The sequence below is a fragment of the Cynocephalus volans genome, chromosome 9 (assembly GCF_027409185.1).
Source record: "Cynocephalus volans isolate mCynVol1 chromosome 9, mCynVol1.pri, whole genome shotgun sequence".
In the NCBI taxonomy this organism is placed as follows: domain Eukaryota; kingdom Metazoa; phylum Chordata; class Mammalia; order Dermoptera; family Cynocephalidae; genus Cynocephalus; species Cynocephalus volans.
Window position 1 is genome coordinate 133,008,909 of NC_084468.1, and position 18,418 is coordinate 133,027,326.

General features: G+C 32.8%; 1 protein-coding gene across 6 annotated transcripts in view; it reads right to left on the reverse strand.

The window, feature by feature from the left end:
- The window catches only part of LRBA (LPS responsive beige-like anchor protein), a 754,439-nt gene that overhangs the window by 332,676 nt on the left and 403,345 nt on the right, over nt 1-18,418 (reverse strand). For all 6 annotated transcript variants that reach the window (XM_063108839.1, XM_063108840.1, XM_063108844.1 and 3 more), the window contains exon 38: nt 4,781-4,905. In XM_063108839.1, coding sequence (XP_062964909.1) covers nt 4,781-4,905 — 125 coding nt within the window. The remainder of the gene's footprint in view (nt 1-4,780; nt 4,906-18,418) is intronic.

Genomic DNA, 18,418 nt, shown 5'->3' on the forward strand with positions numbered 1-18,418 from the left:
ATTCTGGTTTAATATTTATCCTAACTAATAATTAAACTGCAGTTGTTACATAATATTGGAGAAATGCGTCAAAAATGCTATCTATAGAACATGACTTTTGATTCACCGAAGCTAAGAGCAAGGAGAGGCCTGAAAGACAGACTGGTCCTCAAAATGTAAAGTTCAAATTCTTTACAAAGCTAGTTCTGGGCATAAATTGATTTATCTAGGGCCGAGTCCGTGGCGCACTTGGTAGAGTGACGCTCCCGCCGCGGGTTCGGATCCTATATAGGACTGACCGGTGCACTCACTGGCTGAGTGCCGGTCACGAAAAAACGACAAAAAATAAATAAATAAATAAATAAATTGATTTATCTATCCATCACAGGCTAGGTAAGTAAAATTAAAATAGAAAAAGAACAAAAAAACCCAGGAAACTGTTACACTTAAAATATAAAATAAATCCCCATTCAAATATCTACTGAGCCAGTAAACTAGAATCAATAGTCCATGTTACAATAAAAGAAGTTTACACATTAAGAATTAGCCACTTAAAAAAGATTAATACTGGAATAAAAAGTAACTTCAAATATACATAAAATAAATATGGGTATCCATGTAACATGATGTGAAGTTGATGAGAACCATATTATGAACACGACACATAAAGAATACCTTATAATCAACTATAGCCTTCATCTAATTAATTCCCCTTTATATTTTATGCTATTTCCATAGGATGCCAAGTCAAGAAATTTTACTCTAGAAAAATTGGCAAAAGTACGAAGGATGATCAGGAGAACAAGTGTATCTCCTAATGATCATGGGTTCCCCAAAAGTTTTAGATAGAACACCTAGCATATGTTGATCCAAAAAAGAAGCAATTGTATCTGGCATTACTGAAGTTATGAGAGAATGTTGTAATTTAAGATCTTTACATGATCTGTCATTCCTAGAAAACCACATGAGTTACTTATATCATTCCATATGCTTACAAGATACTTTTTAAAATTATGTTAAATCCTCTTCATATATTTCTTTTTGCGGGGAGGCGGGCGGCTGGCTGGTACAGGCATCTGACCCCTTGACCTTGGTGTTATAACACTGTGCTCTAACCAACTGACTATCTGGCCAGCCCCGTCTTCATACATTTCTATTAGCATGAACATTCTCTACAAAACAAAAATGTCTTGAATTCAACAGGATTCTACTGTTGAACTGTTTCAGTACTTGGATTAAAACTAATCTTTCTACCATTTAAAACATTTTTTACATGGCTTTAATTTGAATATAAAATTCCCATTATATTTAACAATCAATTTTAGAATACAGCATTGTATACTGATATACAAATCTGACTAGTCATCAGTTAACCTGGGCTTTAGTCCTTTATCTGCCAAGAATTATGTTGGCACTTTGTTCCTCAGTTTCCATATCTGTAAAGAATAAAGTTAGACTAAACTTTAGCGTCAGGTTCCTTTCAGATCCAAAATGCTCTGATAATAAATAACTGCCAAACTGGGCTGTGTACATTAGGAGAAAGTTACGAATCATTACAACTGATTTCTAATAAATTTTAAAACTATAAAATGAAAGGAAATGCCCTCAAGAATCAAATACCCACCTTTGCCTGGTGCTGCTAATTTCCATAAAGAATATTTAATCATAAGAGGAAGTATTAATTTTAATTTAAAAATATGACTCAGTTTCTGCAAAGTTAAAGAAATCTCCCATTACAACATGACTTTTATAAATAACCACTTTGGAGGGTCTCTGTTTGAAAAATTACCTAAAGCTCTTTTCCCCAAGCAAGTTAATGTGAACTTGGGAAGGGCAATTAAATTGTCAGAATTAAAAAATTTGTTTTTAACTAGAAGGTAGCCAGAAGTAGAGTCATGGGGCTGGTATTGATCGCCCAAACAGAGAACATCACTCTTCAGGTATTTACCCTGCCACCTTTACACCAGAGGCTTTCCTTCAAATCAAATCAATCTATAAAAAAGATGCCTCTTACTACTAAAATACATAGCTAATCTCCAATGGCACTTCTGTTTCGATGTCTTCCTTTAATAATGATAACATAGTTCATGATATTCTAAGATTCTGCATTTTTAAAATGTCCTGTCTACATAAAGAAATTATAAATAAAAGTGAGAAGTCATAAAACAACATAAAACTGACATACTACCATTAGTATTCTATTTTAAATATTTAAATACAACATTGAAGCACAGTATTTATCCATGTTAAATTTTTTAATTTCAACAGTTTTTTGATCATATTAACTTTTTTGTTTTGCATACTTGATTCTTGATATGTTTATTTTGATTAGCTTCCTTACTATTCCAAAAAAAGTATTTAAAGATGCAATTTCATAGTTAACACAAAATTAAAATTGAATATCAACTATAATTTACTTTATTTAATAAAACATGAAAAAATTAAAGTCTTTGCTTATAGAATGTATTAGCATAAATTATGCTGACATCAAACAATACCATAGTATAATCTATGTGCTGGGTTTCAGAATAATCTAATATTTCCTTATTATTTAAAATAAAAAATACATAAAGTATGATTAATTAGAGCTTTTAACTTTTTTTTTTAAATGTTGTTTTAAATACAACATATCTCCTTAATTTAAGACTACTGAAGCACCCCCTACACACATTTTATTTATTTATTTTATTTATTTATGTATTTTAATTACTTTTTGGCAGCTGGCTGGTATGGGAATCCAAACCCTTTACCTTGTGTTTGTTTAGTTTTAAAAAACATATGTTTCAGATCTAAGTTTTTGTTTTTAATATTTTGGAGTATTTTAAATATTAATCATTATAAGATTAGTGTAGCTATTACTAAATAGGATGGAATCACATAAAATGCTTAACTTTCTCTCAATTTAAAAATACACAGTAAAACATAGATAACTGACATTGTATTAACCTTTTCTTTGCTATCTAAAGTAATCAGAGTAAAATCTGCTTCTAAACAGGTCAAAAAAGTCATTTAAATGATAATAAAAGTGTTCCTGATAAATATATTTTTTTATCAAACATTATTGCAGAAGTTCAGCAATAAAAACACTATTTTATAAAGTAAAGTTGAATAATAAAATTTAAATTTATTCATTATTAAGAATTCTGTAGTTCTTCAAGATGGTTAAATGTACTATTTTTGGTAATAATGTATTTTAATAAATTCTATATTAAATCTACACCACAAATTTTTAAATTCAGTTACTTATTTTTCTCTCGGGATAAATGATTAATAGTTTGCCTATGTGCAATTTTAGAAAACAAATCCTCCCCTTCCCATTATAAAAGGAAAAATTTTTTATAAAAACATTTTTATTGTCATTCATAGACCTCAAAGCTCACATCTCACTAAATGACAGTTCATAAGACAAAAAAATAATTACCAAGTTTCAAATTTTAAGGGCACATGGTAAAATATCTGTTTGGCTAAAAAGGATAAAATTGCAAAAAAGCTGATATTCTCAATGTAAGCATCATTATCCAAAAAATCAAAACAAAAACAGAAAAAGGAAAGAAAAGGAAAACAATAAATAACTCTGAAATCTGTATCACCACACAAAAAGTATATGTACCCTAAAAGCAAAAGTGGCCTAATTAATTCTACATCTCTCCTTCTCCACCTCCTGTAGTTGAAGATGTAGGGCCCTGAGACTATTATTGCTTTTAGATCACTTTGTTATTGACTATTCTCTGTATGATCATTTATTTTAAAGGACTGATGTCACATTTGGTATTATATCTGATGACATATTGTGGACATTTTCTTCTAGAAATGGCTCTTTAAGGCTGAGTGCAAGAGGTTAAAGCTGCCTGACTGAGGCCAAACCTAAGATTATAGATTTTTTAATCTAAATTCTTAATATCCTTATTGAGTATAATTTAACATTTATTTTATATAATAAATGTTAACATTTAACCATAAGCAGCTACATGTTAAATACCCTGAAAAAGGAAATTAAAATTATTTCTTACCCTTATTAAAAAGCAATTTATATTTTGTATCACAGTAATTTTAACATGCGGAAGGGCATTTCCTCATTAATCAATATCTTAATTGGCTTTCAAAAATAATAAAATAATAAGTGAAACTCTATGATCAAAGGACCTTTTAAGTTTTTCCAATTTACTTATCAGACTTCTCCTTAAACTGAATAAGTCATATGCATTATAACAAAAAAGGAAAAATGTTTTGTTAAACTCTGATAATAAGACGATGCAGAACAGGAACATATGAAAATAGTGTTTATTCTCTTTTTCCTTGAGCCATCTTTCGCAACCATCTACAAATCAAGGCTCAGAAAGTATCCAGGCACTTGGACTTTATTACCATCTTTCCCACTTCATAATCTCATGCTAAAATACTATAGTTGGCAGAAAACCATACACACACAACCAAACCTAGAAACCTATTTGGTTTATAAATGCTATCTTTCTGATATTTGTGGATTTAAGCTAGGCTTCCCGGATTAATTTACTCAAAACTGAATGTGTCGCTTAAAAGGAGAAATATTTTATCCTTCTACTCTGAAACAAAGGGTCTATGTTAAATAAGTTTTGTATGTGTAACATAGTAAATAAATACACTTGACACCTAATTTAATAGGACCCCATATAAATATCAAAAATTTAACTTCTCTTTCTGGGATGAATACCATGAATGTGGTGTTGGACCATTTTACAGTGCCTTGTAATAATGAAGTTAAGCTCTTCATTACCAAGTACTGTACCTGCTGCTATTGGCAAGGAATGGTTTATACACTGACCATGTTCCACGGCTGTTTTTAGTGTCGCTTCAGGATGTGTCGATCCTAGAGGGTTACGCACAAATCGTCGCCGGCGCCGCAAGTCATCTTCCCAGTAGTCAAGGCGCCAGAACTCACGAGGACGACTACAATGAAACAGAGAAGCCACATATGTTAGCAATTATCAAACAGCGTGGTAGCACTGAATTTCTGCATAAAGCTCTCCTTGTTTGCTCTGCCTTTTTTTTCCTCTCCTCCCTGTTAATTCTCCCTCCATCTCACACTCCCCTTTCTGCAATCTTTAACTTAGGTATGTCCTTGAAAATAACAATATCACCTTCTAGTCTAAGGAACTCCTTTTCCTTTTCTTGGAAGGTGAAATGAGCACTAAATACATCATTTTGAAATGAAATGCTGACAGTGTGATCAGTTTCCCCACACTCTACTGGCATGTGCTCTGATTTCAGCCTCATTTCAGCCTCAGCAGGGCACCTTTCTCTGTGGCTGCATTTATAAACCAGAATAGGGAAAAGGCTATTATAAATATGGTATAGCATTACCTATATTAATCAAAGTCTGTCCCCCTTCATTTTTCTTCCTAATTTGTGCCTTTTTGCACAAGGTCAGTAAATCATACCATGAATTCTTGGTCCAGAAAGTGTTAACTTTAATGAATATCTCAGTTACATCGTTATGTATGTGATAATAAAATATTACTCTGTTTAGATGTGCAGGAATTTAATTAAAATAATCTCTTAAAATATTCATTACATTTAGCCCCTGAGGCTTAGAACAACACAAGAAAATGCATTTCTTTTCCATTTACTGTTTTAAATAAACCATTCCTGTAGAGTGAAATAGCAATCTATTTTCAAGCAAATCAGATTGGATTTCTGTTTTATGTAGTCTGTTTTTATATTTAATTAAGAACTACATGCTATATGATGTGCAATAATTGCTATATCGAAAGCATACTTTTGGAAATGCATTTTTTTTAAAAAAAGGTTCACTCAATTCAAGTTCTATGATACTTTCCCCAATTGCGTAGATCTTTTAATGGCAATACATAAATGTCAACTTTCTCTCCTGTTAAGTAATCATGATCTAGCATGCTGGAAAATCTTTTATAAGGAAAATACTAACATGAAGTTTTTTCAATTGTAGTAAGAAAAAAATTTCTACAGAATATATTTATTCAATTTAGAGATATAGCATGAAAACCTGTAAGTTTCAATAGTGAAATAAAAAATTATCCATAACCAAAACTTCTACAAGAATGACTAATAGAAAATAAAATAGTAGTTGTATTTCCTAAGCTAATAAAATTGTACCTGTCAGCTTTGACAAATTAGTAGTCTTGAATAACTGACATTCCCAAAATAGCCAAGTAAAAGTTACCCTTATTTTGATGTTTTAAAGATACTATCTTTAAAAATTGAAAGCAAGTTTGTTAATAAGTATTTTTATTGATTAAAAATTACCTGTTTAATATAAGCACAGACAACAAACAGTACATTATTTAAAGAAAATATTTTCAAAATAGTAGGAACCCAATGCTCTTTTCTGAGAATTGTCTCTGAGAAGAGACAATAAGATCAGCAAACATTCCCTTTGTTGATTTTGGTCAGGAGGAGAAATATAATCAAAATGAAATACAAAAAAGTCTAAGAATTGCAGTCCTCAAAAAGAAAAATTAAATAGCTCTTTTATTCTGTCATTCTACTTTTTCACATTATTTTGCTGTCCAAATTTTAAATAAAAATGTTATGTTATCATTTAAAAATAAATAAGAAATACCTACAGAATATATATAAAAGCAAAAGACAACAGTTGTTTGAACTCAGTTAATAAAATAAAATTCTCCTTAGGCAAGAAGGAAAAAGGCAGTGCACAGATGGCTATGTGTATGGCTTTGATAGTCATAGAGCTTAGATAGGCACTTCATCATTCTGCCTACCTACATTTATCTGTTAAAATTATTATCAAATATCAGCCAAGATGCAGTCGTGAATCACTGGCTGCTCCTCGTCTTCAGGGGAATGATACAATGAGGGTCTATTCATCAGTGCGGCAATCGGCACAAGTAATTAGTTCCCTAGACTGAGATCTCCTACAAAGCCTATTTCAGTCAGCACCACAAACATATGACGATGTAAAGCTAATGAAAGCTGCTAAAATTTGTTAACCTTTTTGCCATCAATCCTTCTAATACTCTATGCTTCAGTATTATGCAAAGGTGGTAAATTATTAATTCATCATTCATCCATCCTTCTGCATTTTGAGTCAAATTAAATGATGTCATTCTTCTTGATAATTAAAATTATAAGAGATGTTAAGCTGCTATGATAAAATTACTATATTAGTCAACAATAGATTCTACCATAATGTACAATATGAAGTCAAATCCAATGGCTACTAAAGCACATACACAATAATTTTTTATCATATAACAGAAAAACAGAAATTGTAAAATCATTCACAAATTATCAAGTAACTCAAAGATAATATCTATAAGAATAATAACCAAAATTAGGAGGAAATAGAAATATAATATTTATTTTTGTATTTTGTATTTTGTATTTTTGTAACAAAAAATGGTCAAAATGGTAACGTTTGGCTGAAAAAACAAATCAATACAGGAACTGAGAATTTGTTCCCAAATTAGAAAGTTTCTTAAGGTAAGTATCATTTATGCTAATGTATATATATATTCTGTTTTCAAATATAAATATTCTGCCAAAAATTTAAAAAATACTAGGGCACAATACAAATAGAATAAAAACTTTATACCTCAGCATGGTAATATTTATAGCCTCCCAAAGCTGTATCACTTAAAGACTATCTTCTCAACACAATCTTGTTACAACAATAAAAAATAATCTGAAGACAAAGCAAAAATCACTTATTTCAGATCATATACCTAGAAAGGATTATAAAAATAACCTAAAGAGACCAACAATTTCAATATATTTTTTTGAGAGTCTCTCCATATACAGCACTGCTCCAGGTGATACAGCATACAAAGCCCTCAAGGAAAGTACTTAGCTGTTAATCTCTTTTGCAAAAATAGCATTTATAATCCACTTTCTGATTGTGAGAGTTAATACATTTTCTTTGGAGTAAAAGTCACACTCACTTTTTTCACCATGAGGATAATTACTACCAAGCATGTTTAAAGTCATTTACATAGTAACAGACCTGAACTTAAAAGACCAATGTTTTGTCTCCCTAACTCTGTTCCTTCCAACAACATGCACTCTCAATATAAAGCTCTACCACAAGAAAATGAGGCACACTTTTTCATTTTAGAATAGTAGTATGCAGGGGAATGTGAAGGTTTTGTTTACCAACTTACTAGAAGTTCTGATCATCCATTGAAAGATTTCACTCTCATTTAAGAAGTATTATTCCTACCTAAAAGCCCCTTCTAGGGGAAAGAGTATAAAAAAATTGGCAAATTTAGCATACTGGTACAACTTTCTTCACATAAGGTTATGAATTAACTGAATAGGTTATTCCACATTTTTGTAGTTATTAGCATGGTATGACCAGAAAAACTCAAAAGACTTCAAATATTCAGAAACAGATTGTAGACCAAATATAAACATACATAAGATGAGAAATCACTTATTCTGAGACCTCAGAAATATATATCTAGATCACTATATACCGATACCTTTATATATCTGTATCTATCCAAAAACACATATTAATACCATATAATGCCACTTTCACAAACTTCACCCAAATCTGTTTCCACTAAGATCCCAAAAAGTATTCAAGTTAAGGATGTGAGCTTAGGTTCTATAAGATCTGTGAATAGTCACTATTTCTTTCAGAAGACATAATATCTTCTCCATAAAGATGCTGTACTTGGGTCCCCTCATAGAAACAATCTCCAAGTACTAAAATCTTTGACTATACAGACACATGTCTTTGAAAATTTGTGGATGGCACTGAAGTTAAATATTCCAACTTTTCTTTCTAAGGTTTTTTTTGTTGTTGTTATAGTTTTTCTATTCTCTAGCTTAATTTCAAAGCCTGAGGTTAAAATTATGATGCATGTCTAAGGGACTTTTCTAAATCATCTAATTACCTTTCTACTTTTTAAAAAACCTTCACATTTATGTGCTTGTACATACACACCCTTAATATATCACTACAGTTTACAAAAAGAATATAAAACTGCCATTTTAATATATAGAATATATATACATATATTCTGCAAGAACGAAATTAGACAAATTGTTGAGATCTTAGAAGGTAATATAACTCAAGCATCAACAGATAGGCTATTTATTCCATTTTCTTGGCCCATTGTGGGTTAGTGATTTGATCAGGTAAAACAAATGAATAAGAATAAACTAAATGAGAATCAGAAGAGGTAGAAGTATTATAACAGAATCAAGGAGCTGGCCAGTTAGCTCACTTGGTTTGAGCACGGTGCTGATAACACCAAGGTCCAGGGTTTGATCTCTGTACCGGCCAGCTGCCAAAAGCAAAACAAAACAAAGCAACAGACTCAGTAAGGTATAATTCACATTATACCTCTAATAGTTGAATATAAATAATCTTATCATTCTCACATGTAAATTACAAGAGTTTTTATAGTTTAGTTTTCTTCAGAGAAAGTATGGCAAGCCAATTAGCCAATTAACAGTACAAATGGACAAATATTCTAACAAAATACTAAAATATTTTCTAATAACAATTATTGACTATTTATTTTGAGTCAGCTGCTAGGGATACAACAATTATTAAGATGTTGTCCCTGATCTCATGGAGAATACGAATAAATAATAAGAATTCAAAAAATATGTGTGACACAGCAGAGCTCTATTACAGGGCTATTAAGCTGCACAACTGCAGGGGGCACCGTTTACATCAAAATTTGTGTAAGTGATATGCCCTGGAGTTATACAATGCTCATTCTGTATCACTATATGCCACAGCCCAAGTGCTATTAGAACACCCTAACTTTTCCCTTTCACACTTAATGTCCAGGCTCCTTTCTTTCTCTCCCAAAGTTAAATCTAAACTTGGGGACAGGGAACAGAGCAAGGAGCTTCAGACACTACGCAGTAGCAGTTGCATAGTTAGTATTTTCCTGCTGGAGGAAAAAGTAGTCAGACTAGTAAGAAGTTTGGTTGTCCAAAAATAGGCAAAATTCAATAAACAGTACAGAAGAATTAAGTACATAAGAGAAACATTAACATTTATTTCACTAGAGTTATTAACTTCATATTGATTTATTAAAGTAGATCATTTTCTAGGTAACGTTTTATTAAAGTAGAATAGTTTCCAGAACAATGTTAATTATTGAAATCAATAGTAGCTAGGTAAGTATCCCAATTATTCTATAGCCGAAATGAATTGGCACCTATCATCAAATGAGTCAGATATATACATATTCTGGCATCTCACTGGTTTTATAGTCATTTTAATGTAACTTGGATCTATGTCAATAAAAGAATGCTAGTTTTAAAAAGAAAAAGTGTCAAAACACAATCATTATAGAAAAATTTCCCATTTTCCATCTTACCCACTTTCCTATGACAATACCTGATAAATCTTGATGACCTTAACAGAACTCAGTCATAAATTCTTCTAGCTAGAGCAAAGTTCTAAATCCTAAAAAATTTTAGCACTTTATATTTTGTTCTTAAATTTTTATATTACCTGGGTTTTTTGGTATTTTTAGTTAACTCCTGTATCTGGCTAGCTCCTAGTTCCATATTTTTAGATTAAAAATTCATGATAGACATTAGCTACAACTTAAATAAATGGTAAACCCTAAAAAGCAGTAAACATTTTCAGTGCACTATCAGCTCAAAGATAAAAGTGCTTAAGTTCTAGAAGGGTTTCACTTTCTGTATAAATCTTTGTGAAATAATGTTCAGGTGCTATCAGGTATCATACAACATAAGGGAATGCTTTATCTCACAAACTGAAATCTATGGTACCTTGATGCAGATAGATAAAAAGAATATTAACTAAAACCTCTGTTTACCAAGTACCAACTATAAATCAAGTGCAGGTGATCTATGCACTATGCTGTCTTAATGAAAAGGACAAAGGAAAAAAAGAACCTTCAATTGTGTAGATTCCAGCAGGGGAGATATATTCTAAAGCAGAATTCTTTCTTTATTGAGGCATGACATGGGGATTTTATATCACATTGAGACACTAGAATATCATATATTTTAATTAATATGTAAAATTATATTTTATGTAGTTATGAAATTCTGCATGATGCTATTCAGTGTACGTCTCTTTTTGCTTTTTACAGCCATCTAGACACCCACCTTCAATTAATTATTACTAGAATACTTTACAAAAATATAATTTTGCAATCGTTTATTATAACCCCAAGCTTTTCCTGGCTTCTGTTAGCCTGTTGACCATTTCTTTATTCACTTAGCATTTTTACAAGGGAGTAAGTAAAGTTATGAGAAAATCAAAATCTAGTGTTAATTATACTACCAGTGAAAACTCTAACAAAAGACAAATAGAAAAAAATTATTAAAACAAATGATGCTATTGGATACCAGAAGCCTTAAAACTCACCTCAGTAGTTTTATTATTTAGACAAATAATAAAACGTTTTATCCAAAAATCTATTTTTAATAAAATCTCCAAACATTTGTTGAGTGCCAACTATGTATGAGATCATGGTACATACAAATGAATTATGCTGGGCTCAGCCTACAATTTTTTTTTATGGTATGATAGGGATAAGGAAATTATTAAATATCAGAAATAACACAACATTAAAATAGATAACATTTATTGCTTTAGGCTATTCTGTGCTAAAAATTCTACTCTTTTATACACATTATCAATAAGTCTCAACAACCTTGTCATGATTAAATACTATTATTTTCATTTTAAAGATGAGGAAAATAAGTCTTAACCCATCGCTAGTAAATAATAAGAGTCTATTGACTTCAAAGCTAATGAGCTTTTCACTACATGACATATCCTCCAGAACATCTTATTGGCTACTATTATAGCTATGATCAAAGTACTAATTAACCATGGCTGGGAGGACTGAGGATTTCATTAAGGTTTCAATGAGGGTCTATTTTGTAAGTTCCATGAGGACAAGGATTTGTGTCCATCTAATTCACTGACCAAACACAGTAACTATTACAAAGCAGGCACTTAATAAATAATCTATTAAAGAATGAACAGATGACTTTTAAACAGAAACTTAAATGATAAACAAGAGTCTGCTAGACAAAATGGAAAAGGCAATACAAGCAGAAAAGACATAAAAAGGCATGTTTATCTGAGAAAGCTCAGATAAATATCACACCAGGGCAGACTCGGGATGTCAAAACCTAAGGTATGAAACAAATGTTTAGAATCCCATTTCAAAAGGTCTTGTATAGCTACCTTTACATCTTAGAGTCAACAGTGACACTGCCAAGCTTTCATAGGAGAGGATTAATATGATCAGCCTTGTATGTTACATGGCAGCAATATAAAGGGGGCTTGGATTAAGGCCATAGGGGTAGAGCCTAGAGGTTAAGATTTGAGAGACATATCTGAAGTAGAATAGATAAGACTTGATGAGATTTCATTATAGAAGGGGGAAAAAAAGAAGATAATGAGAATAAAATTCAGGATTGTGACAAAGGGAAGTGAGAAGATAAAGGTGCTATTCAACTGAAATAAATGCATGTTAAGCAGGTGTGGTTGGGAAGCATAATCATGTCCTGAATGTCTAGTAACATCTAGGCAGGTATTTCTATTAGGTAGGCAATATAACTCTGGAACTTGCAAGGAGCTCTGTGCTAGAGATATAAAATTGGAAGATTAATCAATCTTGGGAATCAGTGGACTTAGACATTCATTTAACAAAAACTTACTGAATGCTTATTATAAGCCACGTATTGTGTTACACCCAGAGTACGAGTATAATGAAAAGACAGGAGAAAGGTGAGGATGAAATCTGGGAAATGCCACTATTTTAAAAACTGCAGAAGAATAAGATCAGTAAAAGAAACAGAGAAGGAAGTAAGTCTTCCTTACAATCATAAGATAATAAAAGAACCAAAGAAGAATGGTGCCAAAAAAGGCAAAAAAAGCAAAGACTTTTCAAAGCAGTGACTGGGCACCAATATTTAATTCTGCTTAACTATGTCCAAAAGGACAAAGAATTAAGAGAGCCTTTGTTTATATATTGTTTTTAACAGCTTTTGATATAAACTTTATATAAGAAAGTTCACCTATTTCAAATGAACAATTCAATGGTTTTTAGTATATTTATACAATTGTACAATCATCACCATAATTTAATTTTAGAACATCTCTATCACTCCAATAAGAAATCTCATACCCATTACCGGTCACCACTCATTCTCCCTTCCTCCCAGCCCCCAGCAATGATTACTTTCTTTCTCTACATATTTGCCTACTATGAACATTTTATATAAATGAAATCATATGGTATATAGAATTTTGTGACTGGCTTCTTTTACTTAATATGTTTTTGAGGTTTCTCTATACTGTAGCATGTATCAGTATTTCATTCCTTTTTATTACCAAATAATATTTCATCATAGGAATATACTACATTTTGTTTATCCATTCATGAGTTGATGGACATTTGAGTTGTTTCTATTTTGGAGGAATCTTTGGGTTTTATAATTAGAAAACTGAAGTACTCACTGGGTCAGTCACCTATCTAGCATTCACTTCTCTCCTATTTCCTAATAACTGAGTTATAATTTTGTTCAGATAGCTATCACTTTTTAAATGTTTCTGTGACTCATGGAAAGCTGATTCTAAGGCAGTTACGATAATCCTGTCATTCTTGCCAGTGATTGATTCAGGAATCCAGCTTTAAGTGAATCACTGCATACATTTTGCCTGGCAATCATTTCTTACCAATCTGAAGTGGAAAACTTCCATTCAGTGGTTGGGACTAGAGTTCCCCCTTTCTCCTAATGATCTGGAACAACGAAATATACAGGCATAGTCAATGGCAGCCAAAACACACCATGAATGACGCTAGACTGGGGAAATAGTTTATACATCCAAGGACAAAGAACTGAAAGAACTTCAGGAAAAATGAAGCCATAGAACTGCCCCCAAGCCTATAAACCATCTGCTCTTCTTCTTATGAGAGATAATATATTTCTTCACAATTTAATGAAGTGAAGAACTTCACTTGGAGTAAGGTTTTTTATTACTTGCGTTAGAAACCATCTAACAAGATACAAGGATTACTGTTGATGCTGTGAGCAGTTTAAGTGTAATTGTGGGAAGGCTAACCAGGAAGTAACATGCTCATGTTTTGGTGGAGATGGTTAATATTTACTTCCTTTTCAAAAATTGTGACAATGAAAGGAATTAGGGAGAAAGAGAGAGTTTAAAGAAGATAAAGAACAGACTTCAGCATGTTTGCAGATGGAAAAGGTGAAGTCCAAAGAAATATGACTGAACACGGTATGGGAGGGCAGGGTTTTAGGAAGACAGATGACATATGATCCCGTGAAAAGATAGCATGATTAACTTGGAAGTAAACAAGGTGACCTCCTTCTCTGTGGCAAAATTGAAGGGTGTGAGACTCTGTATGTTTAATAAACACATTTAGGGCTGAAGAGAAGAAAAACCAAAGACCTGATTTCAGTCCAAGTTTTTCTATTTTCTGTACTAAATAGCAGGTCTTTGACTGAAGAGAAGAATAGAGGGGTAAAATTTAGAAGAGTTGCCCTGAAGAATATGAAAAAAAGCTGACTAAGGAAAAGTTGAAGGATGACTGAATAGTTATGAAGTTATGAGACTGGAAACCATTCATCTAGTGTGGCATTAATCTGCACAACTGTGTGATTCTGCCCTACCCCCCCACCATACTCAGTAACCTGGGAGCAGGAGTAAAAAGAACAGTTGACTAGATTCATTCAAGACGGAGGACTAATTCGGTTGGCAGACCAAAAGAAGGAAGGTTAATGAAAAGGAGTAGCTGGTGAGAATGCCTGGGATGGATAAGGATGATAAACCTGTGATCTTTCTGGACCTCAGTAAAACAAATAATTAAACATAGGCTTTATTAGACATTGATTCATTGGGAAACCAAATTTATCTTGTTTCCCAAGCTACTTATATTGATGATAATTAATCAATATAAGTGGCTTGTGAAGCAGAGCAAGTTTGGTTTAGCAATGAATCAATCGATCTAGTCCTCTTATTTAGTGCTGTTACGAGTTTTCAACTTGTACTGAAACATGCCAGAATAAAACAATGAGGCTTATACTATACTTGAAAACTTTCTTCAGTCTTCAGGCTATAGGATCACTGGCCAGAAGATGGGGATAGAGAGAAGTTTGTGATAAATAATCATGGGGCTGGACAATTTGATTCAGAGAAAGATCTGAAACCTTAGGGAGACAGAACCTCATTCTTTTGAGAAATATGATACATTACGTGTTCCTGGAAAGGGGATGAGAACTAAAATTTACTGATTGCCCATAATGTATCAGGCACACTACTAAGTATTTTACATGTGATATTTAATTCTCAAAACCACCCTGTAAATTAGGGATATAACCCCTATTTAATAGGTGAAGAAGTGAAGCTCAGAAGTCAAGTGATTTAGCTACTAAGAAACAGAGCTAAACCTTTCATCTGGGATTTTCCATTACCAAAATCTTTCCAGGCTACTTTGACTAAGATGGTCATATTAGGCTCCTTAATACACTCATTACAAGAGTTTATTGTATTGGTATGAGTTTAAATATCTCTTTTATAAAGTTACAGATTTGAATGGGACCAAAACATTTTTATAAATTATATGAAAAAGTATCAGCACACATTCCAATAAAGAATAATTACGAAATTAATCATTTTTCCAGCATTAGCATCACTCAAAACTGAAATAGCAAGGCTATTAGACTGGGGGGGAAGAGAATGCAAGGTTCTGTTGCTTTTCAACAGATAAGTAAAACCAAGGTAAATACTAAATACTGGGTAGTGCAGACCAGCATTTGTAACTGAGCAGCCTGGAAGCTATTAATATTCACTGAATATTTCTAGTAACTCTCATCACTTGCCCCAAATTTGAAAGAACTAGATGCAATCTCTTATCCAAGAACCACTACTCTGGCATTTAGAACCTGTATGTCTCTCAAACTTAGTCCCTATACACATTTTTGTTGTTGTTATTCCTAAGGTGGTTTATGAGTAATAGGGAAAGAGGGAAAAAACAAAGAAATGTCACACTCCATAGTATGACATTTTTATCTTTAAATAAATAATATAAAGGCTTACGTGAAGTAACAACCCAACATAATCTAACACTTCCAGCCTTTAAACCAAAACTCTCAGGAAAATACTGAGAGCAAATAACTGATTTTAACTAGCATAAAATAAAAAATATATATGTGCTGTGTTTTGCAACCTGGATAAATGAAAGCATTAGCAAAAAGTATGTGCTCCTTATCTATAGGGGAAAACAGGCTTATTATTTTATGCTTCCAGGTTTTGAAGACAGTTGGAAGCCAGTTCTCTGAATAGTTGCTGTCATCTCCTAGAAACTTTCTAGTACTTTCAGTTTTGAAGCAATTATTCACATTCTGAAGTGATTTATTTTCCTCTTTTTCTTTGCCACATTTCATCTTTTTCTGGTTCTCAATGAACAGTTCTGCTTTGGCTTACCTGTATTCATTTACAAATATTTTTTGAGTATCTGCTACTCTTTGGAAAGCATTGGTTGAGGGTTATAAGGGATACTCATATGAGGAAAACACAGTCTCTAATCTCAAGACATTTAAAATCTAATGAATGGGATAAAACAAAAAACAAAGAATTATATGGCATAAAATCCATGCCATAAGAAAAGTAAAAACCCAGAGGTTGGAAATTCAAAGGAAAGAGTGATCACATCTGTTTTAAAGGGATCAAGAAAGGCTTAAAGAAACAAGAGATTTTTGAGAAAGATCCTTATGGAGGGGTCAGTTTTCAATTGATACACAAAGAAGAAGATGGCTTTGTAGGCTTTTCAGAGAGCATAAGTAAAAGTATAGATGTCAGAAAATTGGAAGCAATCTTATTTAGTTGGTCCATCAGGAAATGAGATATAAAAAACAGGTTGGGGCCACACCATAAAAGACCACAAAACTAATAAGCTTATATTTCACTCACTCACATATTCATTGAATCGACAAATACTTATTGAGCACCAACGATGCACAAGGACCTGTGCCAGGCACTGGAGATTCAGAGTCATTTGGCAATAAAGTCATTATCCTTTAGGACCTCACAGTTCAATGACAGAAAAAGATATATGAAGAGACAATTATAATATATGCAAAAGGCACCTTAGAAACACAGTGGAAGGGCATTATCCAAAGTAATAGAAGGCTTCTTAGAAGGCAGTAACCTACAAATTGAGTCAAAGAGTTGGCAGATACTAACCAGAAGAATAAGAAAAGAAAAATTATTCTTTCTGAGGGAATAGTATTAGCAAAGCCAAATACGTAAAAAAAAAACAATTGGGTATAAGCTAAAGTTAAGTGTTTTCAGAAGTTTTGGAGAGTACAAAGCAAGAAGTGGCAGAAGGAGAGGCTTTAGAAATAGGCAGGGGCCAGATCATGAAGAATCATCTGAGGAGTCTGGCTCCTGGTTAAAAATCTATGTGTGATTTTTTTCAGGCCTGACCTTAAGCAATTACAAAGGCTTTACCTGGCAGGCCTCACAGGGCAAAGCTGCCCTCCCCTCACCAGACTGGAGTGCAGCTGATGCTTTGCAGGCTCTGGAGGAAGTTGCAGTCTAGGTCTCAGGTCTCTCTGGTGGGTCATGCTCTTTGCATATTTACAATGTTAGTCCTCACTACTTCATTACTAGGTCTCTTTATCTGCATCTTTGAGTCGAGGTCCTCTTCAGGAACCTTAGCCTAGGTCTCCTTACTGGGAGAAAAAGAGGAAGGAATGTCCTTGAAGACATTTTTCTCCATTCTAATTCTGTTTATTACCGGACCACTCCCCCAAGCCCTCCCTCCAACCACATGGTCATAAAACTGCTAGAGCCTTTAGTTTCAAGCTCCCAGCAATGAGACAACCCCCACATCTGAGCTGATCCACAATGACCCTGGACAGATATGCCACTACATGGGGGAAATGGAACAGAGGGAATAGGCCTCTTCCTCTGGTTATACCACCACAGTAAGTGATTAAATGCTTACTCTTTCATTCCTGGCTTGTTGCTTTAATTGGCAACTCCTACACCTGACAGCTCAACTCTCTCTCACAGTTCAGCTGAGCTCCTGAAACTGTCCAGGTCATGCTAAGGAACTTGGGTTTTATCCAACAGCAATGGGAGATATACCAAAGTTTTAAGCAGGTATTGTGACGGCAAAACAATAACTCAGGGAAAATGTAAAAATTAGATTAGAAGGAGAAATATCTGAAAGCAGGACACAACAAGATTATTGGAATAATCTGAGCAAGATATATTAAAGTTCAACACTAATTTTTAAATTTCCGATTTTTCTGATTTATCCTATTAATATATTTTTTTGCATTTTTATTTTTCATTTTTAAATGCATTTTTTAATTGAAACATAATTGATTGTACATATCTGTGGTGTATCATTTTGAATATGAATACCTGTGTGCAATATGTGATGCTTAAATTAGGATAATTAGTATATTC